The following is a 19,937-nucleotide window of genomic DNA, read 5'->3' as shown; positions in this document are numbered from 1 at the left end:
TCAGTTCCTAAATAAATACCCCAATTTTCTTTTCAGCGACCACAATTTAACTTGACATTTAACACGGTAGTGTTCAGGCTCCCCTTTCTACAGAAATCGGGTACCAGCGGCATTGTTAGCAAAATATAGGGTGGAGTAGGGTGACTTGGGGCTCAAGATTCTACTTTGGCTCGTGCATCTTGCCATGGTCGGTAAACAGGCTGGTCAGATAACCTTGCCACGTCATTCTAGGTCACATGACCGTGTGATTTCATCACAATGTCACGTGACCTGGTGATGTCATCACAGCCTGCTCACTGGATTATGAGCAAACTTCCCATCGTGGCAGGTGGTCACGAGAGGTTGCTTGGGAAGAGCAACCTAGCTCTTGCAAGCTCCACTGATGGCAGCACCAGCCATTGCAGGACAGTGGTACATCGCTTACTAACTGCTGCACTAATGCATCATGGCATGTCTACTCCCAGGGATCTATGAATGTGTAGTAGAGAATTACCAATTTTGCATATACTGGCATTAGCCTATTGACGCCATCGCATCATACCCTTGAAGCAGAGCTTAAAGGGATTGGCCACTGACCAAAATGTGTCGTGATTATGGTAGAAATGAGAAGATTTTGCCTCGTACTGTAAGAATTGAGCATTGGAGTATCAAAGAAATTATTATTTAATATTTTAATTTGGCATTGAAAGTAGCATAAAAAGCTATCTTGCGGTGAAACCTAGCTTTATGAATGTAGAGCTGCCGCGGTGGCTGAGTAGCTATGGCGGTCAGCTGATGAACGAAAAGATGCAGGTTCGATCCCGGGTTAGCGGTTGCATTTCGTTGGGGGCGAAATGCTAGACGCTCATGTACTGTGCGATGTCAGCGCGGATTAAAGAACCCCAGGCGGTCGAAATTTCTGGAACTCTTCACTACGGCATCCCTCATAGCCTGAGTCGCTTTGGGACATTAAGCCACCATAAACCAAAACTAAAAATATCTTATTACTGTGAGATTTATATTAGTTTTTGATGTAGCACTTTTGCCAATGTGCAATCAGCATCGCACCCACTGATCATTTTTAAAGCATGGGGATACAGAAAACCGGGCAAATCACTCATTTAAAAATTCTTGGTAAAAATTTTCTACAGTTTCCAACAAAACTTGCAGAATCCAGAACCTTAGGCAGCAAACTTTCTGTTGTGCTGAAAAAAATTGGGTCCTTAAATGCAATGTTAGGGTTCCTTTAAGTGTCTCCTTCAATATTTAATTATTTTCATTCTACAGTCAACGTGTGACTCCACCCTCTTGACTAATTCTGAATTGGGGTGACAATGCACAGAGATTTCATTCGTTCCGAGTGGCGGGTCTAATGCTGTCGCGTTAAAATATTGTAGTGCTTTCCAAAGCAACTTGCTTTGCTGGTTTGTGACAAACTCAGAGCAGTTGTATAGGAGGTATTGACATGACGTCATCTGTAAGGGGTGCTAGTGGCCGGCGCGGTGTTCGCCATGTTGGTGCTTGCGCACACGGTCCCTGCAGCCAGTTGCAGCATTTAACTCTCTGGTGATGTGTGAAATGTGAGTGTACTTCGAGTCTCGCCGCAGATCATTTCTGTCCGGCCCGTAATACCATGTGCCTGATTGGATACGTCGTGAACTGTTATACACAAAAAAGAGCGGGTACACTGAAAAGGTTCCACTTTGTAAAATCATCGACCCATATATGAGTGTGAAGGCGCCGGCATGGTGTGCGACGTATATTACTGGTGCCGCGCGTTGAATTCACTGATATCGAGGCCCGCCTTGTGCATGGCTTAAGTTTACAGACAGGCCAAGGAATTAAAGCATTCAAATCTAGAGAGGGTGAATTGCTTGACAAGCAGGCAAGCCCAAGAGCTGTGGTGAGGGTGCCGACGGCCGAAGTGGCGTTTTTGGAGAGATGAGTAATTAAATGTGTCTGTTCGTTTCGCTAGCTTAACTTGTCATCTTTATCTGCTGAAAGTGACACGTTTCTACAGCATCTAGCGGAATCGCTGCACATCGCGTTGCTGCGAACCGGCCTAGATTCTAGGTCTGGCGCATTCGAAGCAGCGCTACGCCGCTACAATCAAAACTGCAAAACATTCATGCTAGGTCTGCCGTTCATGTTTCAAGCTCCTGACAGTATTTGCTAGACCGCTCGGTCGCATAAATAAGGAAGCTATGACGCTTTGCTTTCTCTGCTGAAATGCCCTCTGTGATGTTTCAGCAGTTCGCAGACTTCAGCTACACTAAATATGAGTTTCTGCGGCGCCAGTTTTGGAATTTGGGTAATTAATCATGTGCTGTTCATCCATGATATGTCGTGCATAGGTAGCTGACAGTTGTCAACTGGTATTAAATTTGCAAGTTTTGCACATTCTTGCGTGCAGTGCAGCCAGCCAGTTTTACGGCAGAGTTGCAGCAGGCAACTTGGTTATATCCCGGCACAGAATAGATTTGCTGCAAGCTTCATGCACAATATGCATTTCACAAAGAAAAATGGACATTGTTGCATTTAACAACGTGCAAAAATGTTACAGATCACTAACACTTAGGGCCGAGTACCTTACGGCATACCGCCACACTGCGCGAGGTGACGCGAAACGACCACCAATATGGCGTGCTTGTCACGACGACCCTCTAAGTCAGCGCAACCGGTCCTTTGACTGGTCCCCTGTTTTTGGGCGCAATAAAAGAGTTTACCTACCTCACGCTGTCTGGCAGTGCAGGCTCAGTGAATACCTCCAATATTGAAAAAGAATGAACATGCATGCATGTAATTCATTTTTCCTGCTCTCAACTTCATCAGGTATAAAAACTAGTCTATAAACAAGCTTTGGATTTAATGCGATGGATTTGTTGAGACTGCTTAGCTTGTGCTTTCTGATGAATTCCATAAGGAAAATACTTCTCAAGAACATGAGTTTTTATAGAAAGCTAACTGCAACCTTCAGCACCAGGCTGCATGAAAAGTCTGATCTTTCTCAGCATTTTCCATATTCTTGACACCTTTGAGGAAAAAGATGCTCTTAGCTTTACTTCCCTGTTTTAAAAAATTCAAACGATTTTTTTGCAAAACTAAGAAAAGTTTGTCTCAAAGGCACACAGCCCCTTAGTGCTGCATCAGTAATTGCAATATGCCTGCTAGGGGAAAATTGAGCAGCAATGGCTGGTATATTGCAAAAATGCAGTATAGACAAAACAGCTAGGAACAAGCCGTGGAAATGACTGTGCTGTTGATTTTTTTGTGTCTTTGTTACCTTTGTGTTCGCTGCTTTAATGTCAACTTTTGTGCATGATGAGAGACTCCAACATGACATCTGCACTTTGAACCTAGATGAAGATATCAGGTATCGTGAGGTTGCTATGGACTACCTGAGCTATTCATCTCTTTGGAACCAGATTAAAGATAACAGGACTGGGACGGCATCACTTCCTACCCGAACCATTCCGTACCATATAGAGTGTGTTGTGGAAGAAAAGTATTTCCTGACAATGCATCACCAGCTCCACACGCAGTACAAATGGGTTAACACACCTCATTAGTTTCAGATTCTAGTACACTGCTTACTTTAAAGGGTCGAAGGGTTTTCATACGAGCATCAAGTAATGAATCTGATATTTAATTTTGAGCTTTGAAATTGCAGTTTCCGCATCAGAAATGTTTCCCATGCTTGGCATGTTGGTTACTAGAAACGGCTGCTGTTATAGCCACATACCAAGCCGGTTTTGAGTTGATTAAAGCTGCTCATGCACAAAAGAATTTGACTTCTGTACTCTCCTTCATCTCGCCTCTGGATCTACTGTGCAGCAGCAGTTGTAATGGTGGGCTTGTTCTGCTGTGTGCGGCTTAACAGAAGTGTACCTTAGTAAGGATAAAACATTTCATTGAAAACTGGCTAAAATTTTTTTTTCCAGTGTTGTACGACAAGGAAGGAAAAGGAGTTGCGACAGCTCTTATTACCATTGTTCCGGATTACATCCTGCTTCATAATAAGGTAAGGCATCTTAGCTGTTCAGGCATCACCTATATGAAATAAAAGAAATGGTGGCACACACTTGCGTCTTTGCAAATTCATTCTATGCTCATCATGGAATCACCTCCCCAGCAGCTTAGCATTGGCCACACCTGACAAGACTTGGTGCTAAAAATGTACTTGGAATAGATAACCTGCTGTTGTTTGTGCATTCTTCTTTTTTACCTTTGCTTGTGGTTTCTATTGCATTTATTTTGTGTGCACTCATACTGAAGTGCTAATATGTGTATGATGTATATTCTCCTTCATGGTGTAAGTCAAGTGTTCTTTATACCAATATTCCATGCACTTTTATTAGTGTTTTATTGTTGGGCCATTGCTGTTTTGTTGCTTTATTTTTTATGACCATTGTTTTCTCGGTGCAAGTGTCAAATCCTGCAAAATACCAGTCTACTACGATGTCCATTTGAGCAAATGTTGGTGTATGAATAAATAAAAATGATTCTATTGAACTGCTCTGTCCAGAGCAGTCTTAATGGCAGACCTTTGTAGCTGTTTGAAGTTTGACTGAAATCTACATGGTGTGGAGGAAAACAAGGTGTTGCACTTAAATCTCTTCTTAAACTTCCTTTGAAGTGGTTTATGATGGCAATTGAATCAAGTGGCAGCAGTTGTTTAAAACATTTGGTCGACATGCTGCTTTGTAGGGATGCATCTTGGCTGTGCATACAGTTTTGCAAAGCACTATTGTATGTATGACATGCTTTCACAGGTTTCTGGTAGGTAGCGAAATGCTGTATGAGGCTGAGGAGAGCGTTTACACTGAAGTCAGGTTTTCATCAACCTTATTTCCTATCGTATTTGAAACAGTGCAAGGTCAGGACACCATAAAGAGACACCATTAGCATTGTATCAACTGGATTTATTCCAAGAAGCACAAAAACATATATATATATATATATATATGGCAAGCTAAGAACAGCAAAATTCCAAAAGGTGCACAGTGCAGCATCATGGAAACGCACATGACCAGCCTGTCTGCTAAGAGGATCTCTGAGGGGAAGCCACAAAAAGCAACAAAACAAGCATACACAAGCAACTACAAAAATTAATAACAGGTCTGTAATGCAGCTAAAATCTAGTGACAGGGCAAGCGTCAGAAACCTGATGTGGGGAGAAACCACTCAAAACAAAACGAGTAACAACAAAAAATTTATAAGTATATTACAGCTAAAATCTAGAATCAGAAATGTGATCTAGAAATGCGATTTTTTTGCAAAACTGACAGACTGTGCTCGAACAATGTTCTTAATCATGAATGCTTCCCACGCCTCGTGCGTAGCTTTATCACGATACTTCTTGATGCGCGTTTGAGTTAACAGGGCATAACAACCCTCACACTGGCAGCCAATTCGAGGGTTGCTAAACCGTCATGGGGGCTGCATCAAACAGTGCCTATAGTTTAACCCAGCATGCACCACTATCATTCATTATGTGCAAGGCCTCTCTCACAGACTACAAAGGTCAGTGTACAAGTATTTTTTGCTGCTAGCCACCCTATGTAAGCAGGTCAGCACTGATTTGGCTCAAAGCACAGTGCATAACAAGTGCCAGCGCCGATTTATTCCATGCAAAGCTAATGTCAATGAAATCCTGCTTTCATGTGGCAGGCTATATATTGGACAAATTGGTAGGTGCATTAATGACAGGTTGCGAGAGCACGCCAATTCATTAGGCAAGACAACAGGTGATAACCTTGTAATTGTTGCTAAAGTGAGGGTTGCTATCCCCTGTTAACCCAAATGTGCATCATCAAGAAGTTTAGTGATCAGTGCACATGTGAGATATGGGAAGCATTCATGATTGAGAACAACATTGTGGGAGCACACAGTCTGCCACCTTGTTTCCTAAGGAAATTTCAATTTTTAGATCAGATTTCTGGCATGCCGTGCAGCTAGATTTTAGGTGTCTTATACACTGTTGTGAATTTCTTGTTGTTAACTTGTTTACGCTTGTCTTGCTACTTTTCGTGCTTTCCTTACAGATCATCAGGTTTCTGATTCCCACCCTGTCAGTAGATTTTAGCTCTGTTATTCACTATTAGGAGTTTTCTGTCGTTGCTTGTTCACACTTGTTTTGCTGCTCTTTATGGCTTCCCTTTGAGGTCCTCTTAGCAGCTGAGTTGGTCACATGCCGTTTCCTCTGTAATGTCATGTGCACATTTTCGGATTATTTTGTTATTCTTAGCTTTTCAAACCTATATATGTTCCTGAGCTTCTTGGAATAAAACCAGTTGATAGCCAGCACTCGTGGTGTTTCCTTCCTGTGTCCCGTCCTTGCATTTCTTTGTTTCAAATATGATTGGTAACCAACAGGCCCAATTCACAACACTTGTGCTTATTTACAATCTTATATGGCAAAAGACAATTTTTAACTAACAGCGATCGTTTTTAAATGTTGGCATTGCTGAAATATTGGTTTGTGTACATCATCCTGGCTGTTCACACATTGAGAAACTGCCCATTGTGGAACAATGACATTGGCATGCCTTCTCTGCTATGTGAGGCCTAAACAGTGTGCATGGTGCTGGGTAAAACAAGCTGTTGCACTGAAATGTCTCTTAATGAACTTTTTTTGCAGTGTTCTGTGGCAGCAAAGACAGTTGAAGCTTGAAATGAGAGCATTTTAAAACTTGACGTTCCAGCTAATGGGTAAGGCATATTAACATTCGTATATGATTTTGCAGAAAAGTGATCTATGTACAGCAATTGTAATGGCATGAATTTATATCTGTATGCTTTGTAACAAACGGCTATATGACTTGGGCCGAAGAACCAGTCAGAACTGCTAGGTCAAAACAGCACTGTTGAAAATTTTGTCTCCATGCAGACATCACTGCACATAGTGGTAGTCGCAATTATTTGTAAGCAGCTAACAAAATTTGATAGGCAGCACCACATACATATGAACACACCTTAAATAAAAATTTGGTAAACTGGCTGCCAGTATTGGTTGGACTATGGACTATCTGCTTTGCAGTTGTGGGAGAGCAAAATAAAATGTTAATAGCACACAGTGCTTGCTGTTGGCACTGGAGCGTATTCCACATTATAAGTCTGCTAGTAGAATTTTTTTCTTTCATCTTCTGGGGTGATCAGTAAACTACAAGTTTTTGTTTGTTCTGGCAAAACTGAAAATTTTTGTTTCTGGCATCTGGCCTGTTTCCAGGTTAGCCAACAGCCGGCTGTGAAGTACACCCTTCAGGATCTGTGGTGTGCAGATCGCCAACCGAAGTTAGTGGACTGAACACGGAGGCACCTTTCGAAAATGTTGGAAATGTTTTACTGTGGCTTGTGTACGTACTCGTCTACTTCGAAGGCTCACCTAGGTGTTCATGCATACTTTACACATGATGCTAAGCCGGTTCCATGGTATAAGAACAACTCCGATGCTAAGCCTGTTTTGCCTCCTGAAGAGTTCAAGAACTTGGTCCATAGAAAACGCTACTTTTGTACTTTGACAACTACTTGTCACTTCAGCTGTCTGACCAATGACATTTTTCGTGGGCACTTGGAGTCTCATAAGGACTTCAGTACATACAAATGTCACCTGTGCTTTGGGTCCACTGACACTAGTGGACTTCTGTTTCACCACTATCAAACTGACCATGGATTTTTCGCTGTGCAGTGCTTATACTGTGACTTTGGTAGCAATGATGACTGGATTGTCATTCGCCATGTTATGGAGCAGCACTCAAGAAGGCCTTTTAGAATATTGCTTAGAAATGGAGATACCCCTGCAGTGTCTCGGGAGCTGCGACTATTGATGCAAGAATATCTAACAGAGGACCCTGTGATGCCAGCTCAGCCTTGCGCACAATTGTCAGTGGAAGCACTGACGCAGAAAAATGTGACTTCAAGTAATGAAGCTATGTCCGGGGTTGACCCAGCTCAGCCTTGTGCACAATTGTCACTGGAGGCACTGACACAGGTACATGTGACTTCAAGTAATGCAGCTATCCCTAGGGCTGACCCGGTGAATTTGGGGCACTCTTCTCTTGAGGCCAAACTGAGCTTGGATCATTCCTGCAAAGGGGTGTCCAACATGGACTCAGAAGTGGAGGAAAAGTTAGTAGAAAATGATGCTGCTAATTCAGCTGTCTGTGTAACCCACCAAAGTGCTGGTAGAACGCCTCCACTAAGCACAGAAGAAAGTCTGTACTCTTCATCAAATGAATGCACACAATGCTTGGCAACACAACTTTGGGGGACAAAAAGTCTGCACCCATCTTACCATGTTCAGCAGAACATGGAATTGGAACCTGGCAAGGCCCAGCCATTACATGAAACAGAGACAAGTTCAAGTCTTAATGACAGTTGGCATCTTCGCTGTAGTGCAGAAAACTGTTCCGTGGAATTCCGAGACATTTTTGACTATTTGAATCATCTCGCCGAGTGCCATCCCTTGCAGTCGTCATTCCCCTGTCCGAAGTGTGATCTCACTGTCTCATCTCCTGATCTTTCTATGCATCTTGTTGAAAAGCATAGTGGTTTTTTGTTTTGTCCTTATCAGGACTGTTCATTTGGAAGTCCTGATCAATGTGGCCTTGATACTCATATAATTCAGGCACATCAGATCTATCGAGAAGAGAACAGGAATGGTGCTCTTGCAGCAAGTGAACAAGGGCTTTGTACTACTAGTAATTCATCTTCCAAAAACCACACAAGTACAAGGAATGTTGATTTCACATCTGAAATGGAAATACCCAATGGAGAAAGTAGGGATGTCAAGTTATGTTGTGAAGTGAGCTTGGAAAATGCTAAGGATGATCCCACTAACCGGCTGTACATCTGTGGCTCGTGTTCCACAAACTACAGCACACTGACTTGCTACCTCCACCATATAGCTTCTGCACACTCGGTACCATTCATCTGTGGCCACTGCTTCAAGCCATACAAGAGGTCAAGATGTCTACTCATGCATGCTGGGTGCCTACATTTAGGGCAGCCATTCTCTGTTCTTTGTCTTAAAGATGGAAAGGAGACTGACATTGGTCTTAATGTTGCACCATTATGGATAGAGGAAGCTCAGGAGTATCTGAGGATGGTGCATCCTGGAAAGATGCAAGCAAAAGGCAAGACCATGTTAAAGAATCTCAAGAGGGCAGTTACTTACATCAGTTCTGCCTGTCTTGAAAATGTTTCTTCTCAAACAGAGCTCTTGCAGACCAATGCTGTGTCACATAGTGCATCTCTGAGGCTAGTACATGGAGCTGAAGGGACATCTCTGCAGTACGAGCGTACTGTTGACACTGTCCGTTCAGACGCTACAGTTTCGAGTGGTCGGTCAATTCCAAGCCAGCTGTTGTATGACCCTGCACCGGTAGGGGTTGTCTGCAATGGCAGCAGCAACAGTTCTGAGAACCAGCTTACAGTGGTACCTCATCTGTTCAAGAACTTGGATCTAAGTCTTGTTGATACATCTCCCCCTCATTTGCAAAATGCATCATCCTCAATGTCTCAATTCACCATTGCTAGAAATGTTAAGTGGAAGATACTTACATCGGTTTACATTGATGCTTCTTCTATCAAAAAGGTGAATGGTAATATTGTAGTTGACAGTGGAGTTTTGCAAAAGCTACGCAGGCTGAACTCGCAGTTGCCCATGAGCAGTCCACCTGTGAGGAAAGTTTCTGGCTCTTTGTGCTGTAGAGTTAATGAAGGGCTCCATGTGTGTTCTGAATGCTTCCTCACATTTTCTACCTTTGAAGAACTTGCTAAGCACATTGTTAAGCTCCACAGCTTGGACATTACTAATGGTTTTGACCTTGCCAGCGCTGTGCTATCTATTGGAGACAGCTCTGGCCTTCAAGGATTAACGTTTCAACATGACATCAAGCAGTCAAGAGATACTGCACAGCTTCAATTGAAGCCAGTACAGTCTGAAGTTCAGAAAAGAGTGGTTGATAATCGTCGACTCTTTGTCTGTCTACACAACAGAAGTGTGAAGGTGCCATACAGTCAGTTTTCACGTGCGGTGAATTTGAATCCTATTGTTAAACTAGTTCGGGTTCCAATGATTAAGAAGGAACCTAAGGAGTGAACTGCATATTTTGTGACTTTTATCTTTTTTTTTCAGTTTTTATAGCCCAAGTCCGGTGTGCACTCTAATATTTTTCTTGTGTATTTCAGTATGCTGAAGTTACTTTCGATGTTTCTGTGCAGTTTTTTTCGTGCTCGTGTTAGTGCAAATAAATTTTTGCTGTAGTTCTCGAGCTCTTGATTTCTGTACAGCATTGCAGAACTGCTGGGCTAGCTCATTCTGGATAACAACTGCAGATTTCACTAGTTGGTGTTGATTCATAATGTTGGTTGAACAGCGCAAACACGACAGACCAATAAAGAGACTTGAAGAGTGTGTCTTGTCTCTTGGTCTATGTGTGTTCGCGCTACTGGACCACCATTATGTTTCTGGATGTCTACAGTTAGCCATTATTCCCGACACAAGTGTTTAAATAGCTACAAATAGTGTTTACGTGCTTAGGGAAATGGAGGGGTGGCTTGATGGGACCAAGAAAAGCAGTGATTGGCCCCTGAATCGTGGCCATAAGATCTTTGATTTCCCCCCACCCCATTGTACTTTCCCAGAAGTACCCCTAGTCTTTCTTCGACATAATTGGCAGTTGTATCATGTACAAAGGTCCGGATGGCACCTCTTCTGGTGGAAACAGAAATCTGGCACAATTAAGGCTTTTTCTTTTTATTTTTGCTGATAATTTGCTTTCAGCATATTAAGTTTATGCTGTGTAATTCAGTAAAACTAGGTGGTCAGTGTTACCAAGTATTCCATGTTTGTCATCAAAGTGCAGGTTCATGATCTTGTATATAGAAGCATATCAGACTGTGAAAACATAGGTGCCCTAACTTCATTGAGGCGTTAATGTGGGAGACTGCCAGGGGTTTTAGAAGGGCTTGCAGGTAGGCACTCTTGTGCTTCTTGCTGATCTTTCAGTTCAAGTTGAATGAGACCATCTACCTGGGTTTGGTGATCGTAGTGTCATTGTGCCATGTGCTCATGAGGTTTTCGGAACTAGAACAAATCTCAACTCCATGTTTTGAATGGTAACATGGTGTTGATGGAAGCAGGAGAAAGGATTTGAAGAAACTTGCTGAACATTGTCATGGATCAGTGATATATAAAGGGTAGTTGTGCATGGAAGAAAACAAAATAAACATCTCAAGGAGATACTCAAAATTACTGTCGTTCCTGTTGCTTATTAATGTGCTTAACAGCATGTCTCACTTGTTAGAAACATTGTCACCAGTCTATGAGCATGTGCAGTGTCAAGGAATGCTGTGTTTTCAATGCACAATACTATAATAAATATAAACATATTCTTCAGGTAGTAACACTCAATTTCAGTTCTCTGGGTTGCTTAATAATGTTCCTGACAGCATGTACCACTTCTGGAAATTTGGTACTTTCGAAAATGTCCGCCGTTTTTTAAATTGAGTCTGGCTGGCGTTTTTCTGCAAGCACACTTCGAGCAGCATAGGATACGACTGCGACTTTTGTAGGCCATTTAAAGCAGCATGAATAATTATATGTGAAATTCCAACAAACTGTAAGAACTGGAGGCGCAAATCACTGTTCATGTGTAGAGGAGAAAAAATTGTCACCACACTATATGCTGAATCTTGCTAGAATGCGATAAAATTTATGGGCTTATCTAGGTGCTGAGCGAGACAGAAACGATGTGCAAGCGCTAAGCAGGCTGCTGTTCTTCAAGAATCTCATGTTTCAGGTGGTATTGCTCCTGCATGCATTGTAAGAGCTGGAGGAGGCTCTGCAAACCCTGCTGCGCCCTTATGGGGTCAAACCAGTTTTGAACACCGCAGCCTGCAAAGGTGGTTCGTGTAATCGTGTTCGTACATCGGGTTCTCACTGCGACGTGAAGAGTTCAAGCTCATACGCTGTAACCCAGGTAGCAAGCACGCAGAGCCTTCAAAACATTTATTTGAGAGATCATCATCATCTGTCTGACTACACCCACTGCAGGGCAAAAACCTCTCCCATGTCTCTCGAATTAAGCTTTCCTTTGCCAGCTGCGCCCACCCTATGCCTGCAAACTTCCTCACCTTGTCTGCCCACCTAACCTTCTGTCGACCTCTGCTACACTTTCCTTCTCTTGGAATCCACTCCATTACCCTTAGGGACCAGCGGTTATCTTCCCCATTTCTTCGTCTTGGTTTCGACTAGGATGTCATTAACCCGCATTTGTTCCCTCACCCACTCTGCCCGCTGCCGGTCTCTTAACGTTGCACTTAACATTTTTCTTTCCATGGCCCGCTGCGCTATGGACACCTATCTTGTGGGTGTCGTATGGACTTGCCTGCCACTGCACGTCTTGCCGCCCGTTGCCATTGTCATGTACCAGCCGGGGTGGGCGGCGCTAAATGTCTCATTCGACCCATTTCTCCCATGTGTCCTAGATTAGAACTCGGGAACCACATTCAATGCTAATCGCTCCGCATCCCCCTCGGCCTCTGTGTTTTTATACGTACCCAATGCCCACACAATCCCGTTCTCCAGTCTCTAATTCCGAGCAGTGCTCGTTTTAAACAACAGCAGAACCGTAAGTCTTTATGCTACAAAATTGTCACAGCACCCCTATCTTGTTCCCATGCATGGGTATCGCTTGTTCCGCCTCTTTTATGAAGTCAGTATACAGAATCTGCTTTCGCTCTTGCCAAGATAACTGATTCACCGTGCTCGAAGGCGAGGAGATTGCATTAGCACGGTGAATCAGTATCCGAAGGCGAAGAACGCGCGCACATATTATTTACACTGGACTAGAGCTGTACTAAAAGCACCATTACTTTTTTTTTCTCACAGTCGAAGCCGCGGTGGCTCACTGGTTAAGGCGCTCGTCTATTGAGCCGGAGTACCCGGGTTCGAACCCGACCGCGGCGGCCGCGTTTCGATGGAGGCGAAACGCAAAAGGCGCCCGTGTGCTGTACGATGTCAGTGCACGTTAAAGATCCCCAGATGGTCGAAATTATTCCAGAGCCCTCCACTACGGCAGCTCTTTCTCTCACTTTCACCTTCCTTCGTTCCCTTGAGGCATGGTTCCGGTTTCCAGCGATATATGTGAGACATTTACTGCGCCATTTCCTTTCCTCAAAAACCAATTTTCAAACAGCCATGTGCACGCCAAGCAGAGGGCGCATTCAACACAAGAGACAAAACAATATCGACTCATTTCCTGGTGCGCGTTTCGCTTAACTGGTCTGTTTTTGAGTTGCAGCGTATTGGTCAATAACTTTGTGGCTTACAGAAGCTATAACGGGATTAGAAAGCAGTTTATGTGCCACACATTCTGCGCAAGGAGGCGGGAAAGTTCGCGATATGCTTGGGCTTCATTATTTATTTTAAATTGATATAGATCGCTTCGCCATGGGCGACGTGGTCAGGGCCATTCCAGCCATCTAACGAATGTTTCGGGACATAACCAGCTCGGTCATACATATGCGTGCCACCGCGACTAAGTGAAGTAGCACGTCTCAGATAATTTTGAATGGGATCTTACCTGCTTGTGTCATAATGGTGTTTTTTTTCTGATGCGCCATTCGTCTGCATCAGATACTGGTGATACGATTTATTCTAGGTACGCTATTTTTTCTCTGCTACCCCATTTAGTTCAACCTGCTCAGACGCTGCTTGTGCCGTTTGTTTTTTTATAAGACATTTTATTCATCGCAATGAAGAGCGTTGTTCGGATATTTTTCTCTTCAATTAAGTGTAATAACCGCCATTGACGCCAGCATCACGCTTGCTGCGTGCAGCAGGCTTGTTGTGCTGTGCACAGTGCAAGCTTGATGTAAGCCCAAATAGTTCTCTAGCTTCTCTTTTGCTGAACAAAATTTGCGGGAACAAAATGAGGGCTACAAATCATATTGCGAACATCTACCTGTATTCGTATAGAAAAGGTCTTTCTGTTGCTCATTTCTAGACGTTTTTATAGCGTTTAGAAAAGGTATTCGATAAAACACTTAGAAGTTTCTTGACTATCCCTAGAAGAAGAATTCTGAAACGTCTTTTAACCCGGACATTAGACGAGCTATATGACTGATTTAAGAGGTTAACCAGCTGAAAACGGATTTTCCATGCACGTTTTCTAGCTGTTTTTCTTTCGTTTCGGATAGTTGCCTTGAAGACGTCTTATATCTCAGTTTGTGCTACCTTGGAACCTGCGTGTCTCAATGGACATATAGGTTCAACTGTCACTACTGTAAGCGCGCTCCTTCGACGTTTCGAAGAGGAAACTTTGGAGTATCACTGCTGTTTTGGGCAAGTCCGGTTTTTCCGGCTGTCTTACTTTTTGACAAAAAAAGGGGGGGGGGCACAAGCGGGCTTTTACCGCACGAGGCGCATTTAAGGTTGTTCGACAATGGAAGGAATCACTGGCCCGTCATGCAACGGTTTGGTCTCAGACCCTTTGCCATGCATTTCATCTCACAAAAGCCGAGCACCAGGCTGGGGTAAATTTTGTTTCCATTACAACCGATGGGTACCTGGCGGCACTGGGGATCGAACCCAGCACCTCCCGAATGCGAGGCGGATGCTCTACCACAAGGCCTCCACTTCGGTTAAAGGCGGCCGCCGTTGCCAATGGGGCAATTTCCCAGAACGAGCTGGGTCATCTTTCCGAGGGTTGAGACCCCACGATGGCTGAGCATCAGACCGGGAGCGCCCTCCTGCCTATTTCGTCGGTAGGCACCCGGCCACAACACAGTAGGAGCTCCATAGACACCCCTGAAACGGGCTTTATTTGTAGGAGATAGGCGGGGTAGAACAGGAAAGGACAGATCCGGGCCCGAACAGTTCGCGCCCTCGTCACGCGGCGTGTGTCGGTTCCGCCACTGCTGCTGCCGATCATATTCTGCACAGTTTATTTTCAATACCTCAAATGCTCCTGTGAAGGAGCTTTTGCACGAGGGGTGGGCATTCCTAATGGCCAGAGGTGGGTAAATACCCTCATATTTACTTTTCCACCCTCACTTTTGAGTCCATGGCCCTCCCTCACCCTCGCCCTCCTTTGGAGAAGTTACCCGGCCCTTCCTCACCTTCGCCCTCACTTCAAAAAATTTGCTGGCCCTCCCTCGTCCTCACATCGTAGGCTCACCCTGAATAACGGTTGTTTCAAAACTTGAGTTATTTTTTGTAGTCGGCAACTTCTGGCCTAGCTGAGCAATAAACGTATAAGACAAGCCCTCAAGGCACTGTTGGACGAGAGGCTAGATGTTTGTATTGTGTGCGTGCACGTGTGTCTGTGTTTGAGCTAGTACACATGAGACAAAACCGTAAAAGTTACAAGTTGAGTCCCAAAATATCCCTCAACCTTTACTTCTGGCATGCACTGCATACATACATGTGTTGCGCACTTATAACATTTCATTGTTATCAATCATAATCATCATCAACCTGACTATACCCACTTCAAGGCAAAGGCCTCTCCCATATGTCTCTCCAATTAACCCTGTCCTTTGCCAGCTGCGCCCACCCTATGCCTGCAAACTTCCTTACTTCGTCTGCCCACCTAACTTTCTGTCGCCTAAAATGGTGCAATATTGCGCGAACTTACATCACATAATATATAAACCAAAGTAAGCTAGTTCAGGTCAAGCAAAAGCTTAGAAACTAAAGACCATGCAAGACCAGGGCTCAAGGCGCTTGCGCGCGATAATTCGTGGCTCACCCCATGCTAAACTGCCCATTATTTTTTTTTTTGCTTGCACGTGTACGCATTACCCAAACGCTGAACGTCAATTTCCTATATACCATGCCTGCAAAAAATTTGGTTCACAAAATCAGGTGCGCGATTACGTGGTCACACGTCTCACCCGCGGGGACAGAAATAAACCAAGGGATGTTCTTGTTATTTGGAGAGCAGAATAATTTTTTTTATTTTTAGCACATCGTACAATGCAAGGCGGAGCGAGAAATGATTCAGACCAAGATGGTTAACCTGCCGTTTCATTTCCATAGTAAGACTACAGTGGTCGCCCTTGCCCACCACACTGCGGCACCGCTTTCCTATACCGTAATGCCAGCGAAAATAGAGAGAAGGTACGACTGTACTGAACTACTGACAGTGCGAATAAAAAAATTCAACACCAACGCCGCCAACAGGCTTAGATTAGAGAGCGGATTTTCGTAGAACCATTTTTTTTTTTTGCGCTGCAGCCTGTTCTTTGAAACCTCACTGAGCTTATATCGGACTTCGTTCCGGGAATCAAGCTTAGGACTTGGGAATTAAACGGTGCCCTTACTGGGTATAATTTCTGCATGTTTTACTCTACACTCTGATCATCTGACAGACTCTGGGCTGATGATGAAAATGTTGAGTGTGGTACTACGGTTCCCGTTGGACCGGCCATTGTTAGCGTACTATACAGGGTGTTTCACCTACGACTTTACACAATTTTTAAAAATAGGCTTTTTGAGTTACAAGAGCGCTTTTTACGACATAACACTGTCAGCAGTGTTGTACTTTGCTGAGAACGGAGAAGGCGTGCGGCTCCCCGCCTTTCGTGTCCGCCTCGTGTACCTCCAAGCTACAGAAACTACGTCTTCCCCCGGGAACCTTCACCCTAAGAACTAGCGCTTTAAAACCGGAATTCATAACGGGCTGCAGGGACAAAAACGTTAGCACGGAGTACGATTCAGGCCACCACCATCGCCCTCAGACAGTGCTTCTTGCCCTCACTCGCACTCACCTCACCGTGTCTCTCCTCCCTCACCCTCTTCCTCACGAATTTTCATGCGCCCATCCTCCCTATCCCTCACCTCACCGAGTGAAATCCTAATGAGGTGAGGGTGAGGACGCCCTCATTGAGGGCTCGCCCTCGTGAGGATGCCCACCTCTCGTCACAGCTCACCAACATGTGCATGTAGCAGACGCCCCTGTCGGGAGCAGTCCGGAACTGTCGCTTTTTCTTGTTGGTGAGACGCTTTAACGTTACGTTGGGCCATGGTCAATGGATCGCTCAGTAACAACGACGCTGGGAATGTAAGTTCGTATTAGGCTCTGCGTCTTGTATTTAAACAGAATCCTGTTTGTTTCAACATCCCGTTGTGAAAAACCAAGTAGAAACGTGTCACATAAATTAGCAAGTTATTCGTTAATAACGTTGCAGTTGCCTTTGTTGTTGTTGTTGCTGCTGCTGGCTCAAAAGCGATGACACATACCCACAGTGGGGCATTGGCCAGGGTGTGGTGCAGATCGAAACAGGAGAAAATTCATCCAGGTTTATCTCAAGCGGCTCATAAATATAAATAGAGGAACCTGTGAAGGCAAATAACGAATTTTGAAAGATCTTGAGCAAATTGGAATGAAAATCGAGGAAACAAAGCGGTGAGGATTGAAATACATAAATTTTGAAGCAATATAATCAGAAGTAAATTAATTTTGACAGAAAAGTAAAGGCAACGAAAAGTTAACACAAAAATCTCCCGGTTTCGACAACATGCCTGGGAAGAAGCTCACACACCTGCCAAATGGCATGCCCTTTGACGCTTGCACCGAAGGAGAGGAGGGCGGGAAATGTAAACGGCTGCCCTAACTGGGCGAGAGGATTTTGCAAAAACTTAATTCTCTGCCGTGCAAACCGCCGGCAGGAAAGGATGAAATTATCTAACGTTTCAACGTCCCGGCATGACGCACATAGATTCGACGGCGTGAACATAGAATGGCCTAAGTAAAGATTGAGACGAGGAATCCTGGCGGGCAACAACGTCGTGGAATCCTCACAGTGCCTTCAAGCGCATGAGCTTATGTTCCATGGGAATTTTAAGTGTTCGAAGTCCGCTGTAGCAAGGATGGGCTTACGGCTCAGGTTCTGGTGTAGTTGGAAACGTTCATAACGGTTCGTGGTCATCAGGGTAAGGTATGGAACGACATGGAAGGAGATTAAGTCTTGCTTAACGACTTAGAGCGAAAAGGGAGCGTGATGGTGGATGGCTGATTTTGCTAAGAGATCAGCCATCGAATTTGAAGTAATGCCACTGTGCCTTGAAATCCACTGAAAACGCACTTCTTGCACATGAACATGCACAATTAAGTACATAAGGGATCGGTACAAGAGACTTTTCCTCGAGCTTTCAAGTGCTGCCAAGACTGAGAGACAGTCCTAGAGAATGATTACATGAGAATTAAATATTATGTGGAACTTTTTCAAGGGTCAAACCAATAGCGAGAAATTCAGCAGCAAAAATTGGTGTATAATCAGGGACCCGGATAGAATAACACTAATATAGTGCGTGGGAATGAACACTTACTGCCGCTTTTTCGCCATGTTGAGATGCATCAGTAAAATTAACTACGTGGCTCGGATACGTGAACAGATATTCTGCCAGGAGACCATTTAGCACAATGTCAAACAAGTTCTTTGCATATAGCGGCAGCGTACGGTCGAAGGAAACAACCGGTGCAGCCTGGACATTTCTATCGCATATTGCACGGACCTAATTTAGCGAGACTGCAATTCTAGACAACACGTGCTCTGTAAACACAAATTGAGGCAGTTTGTAGAGCTGCCATTGTTTATCTAGGAACAAAGCTGGATTTGTCAAAAAATTTGGGGAAGCCACTGCAGGTATAGGCTAAAGTCACCGAAAGAAGGTGCGCACTGTGAGGAGCTGGAAGCGCGAGTTAAGTCCCGTACGCTGGCTTCCAGAAAGAGGACACAATTTGCCGCTGATATTGATCAACCCAAGCAAAGCCGTGGAGCGCGTCTCTCCAAAAGCACCAGACATTCAATTTTGTATCTAGGACAACCGGAGAACAGAGCACAACCGAGCTCAAAAATTGGTTTTACATAAGTCTTATAGAGAAATAAGAGTGTCTCTGCGCATATCAAATTTCTTATTGCAGATTCGCGTAAGGCGATCGAGAGCTCGCTCACTTTTGAGGACGATACTTTTGATGTGAGGTCGCCAATCTACATCAGGGTTGTATACTGCACCTAGGTAGTTTAAGGACTCAACTTGCGTGATTTGGGCGCCTCGAAACAGTAAACAGATATAAAGACCCCCTCTTTATATCTGGAGGAAAAACGAGAACGGAAGATTTGTTCACGTTGAGAATTAAATGTAACTTACGCAGCCATACTTCCAGGGCCTTGAGGTAGGCTTGCAGTAGCTGGTATATAGTGAATGAATGTCTCTAGCAGAATCGAAAAAGGTTATGTCATTCGCATGCACATACACTTTGATGTCACCTTCAATAGATGTGTCCCGCATGAGTATGTTAAAAAGCAATGGTGACAGGACCGATCCCTGAGGCACACCTCTAGTCTTAGAAAAGGTTTCGGAAGTAAAATAACCGTCGGAACAGAAGAAACGTCTATATTTTAGGAATTCCTGTACCCATGCAAGAATGCAAAAAAAGCGGCCGAAAATGTTCAAGCTTGTTTCAAGAGTATTGAATGCTCTACGCTGTCATATGCTTTGGCGATATCCAAAGTGATTGAAGCAGCGACCTCTTTCTTCTTCATTGCAACCCTAATTCTGCTTTCTGAATCTAAGTGAGCTGTCCAGATCGAGCACCCACGACGAAACCCTATCTGAGAAGCACTGAAGGCTTGTAATGCAATGATCTGTTAGACGGCTGTTACGTTCAATAAGTTTTACGTTAGACTAGACGGTGGTGCTTCCTCCCGTATTTATCTTGGTTGGTTAACAAGTGTCCGTCGGCAGTATCCCGGGTGTCCGATTTTAGTCGGGGGCGACTTAACGCCCCTCACCAGGATTGGGGGTACCCCACTTCAAGCCCTCGTGGCAGGAGTGTGCGGGAAGCCTTCACGAATTCCCAATTTGTGCTGCTCAACCATCCTGGGACAGCCACACGGCCAGTGCGTCAAACTCGCAGTGCTTCCTATGCTCCAGACTTGACGTG

At 44.3% G+C, this 19,937-nt stretch overlaps 1 protein-coding gene across 5 annotated transcripts in view; it reads left to right on the top strand.

Annotated features, from left to right (window-relative positions):
• Positions 1-19,937, top strand: part of LOC144121143 (uncharacterized) — an 82,782-nt gene that overhangs the window by 3,294 nt on the left and 59,551 nt on the right. For 4 of the 5 annotated variants that reach the window (XM_077654131.1, XM_077654129.1, XM_077654128.1 and 1 more), the window contains 3 exons: positions 3,921-4,000; positions 6,620-6,690; positions 7,208-10,396. The exons of the other annotated variant lie outside the window; for it this stretch is intronic. In XM_077654131.1, coding sequence (XP_077510257.1) covers positions 7,307-10,081 — 2,775 coding nt within the window. In that variant the 5' untranslated portion in view covers positions 3,921-4,000; positions 6,620-6,690; positions 7,208-7,306 and the 3' untranslated portion in view covers positions 10,082-10,396. Of the gene's footprint in view, positions 1-3,920; positions 4,001-6,619; positions 6,691-7,207; positions 10,397-19,937 lie in introns of those variants that run through there. 5 annotated transcript variants of the gene reach the window in all.

The sequence above is a fragment of the Amblyomma americanum genome, chromosome 2 (assembly GCF_052857255.1).
Source record: "Amblyomma americanum isolate KBUSLIRL-KWMA chromosome 2, ASM5285725v1, whole genome shotgun sequence".
Taxonomy (NCBI): Eukaryota; Metazoa; Arthropoda; class Arachnida; order Ixodida; family Ixodidae; genus Amblyomma; species Amblyomma americanum.
The sequence above is the reverse complement of the archived record's forward strand: the minus strand, read 5'-3'. Positions and strand labels throughout refer to the sequence as shown.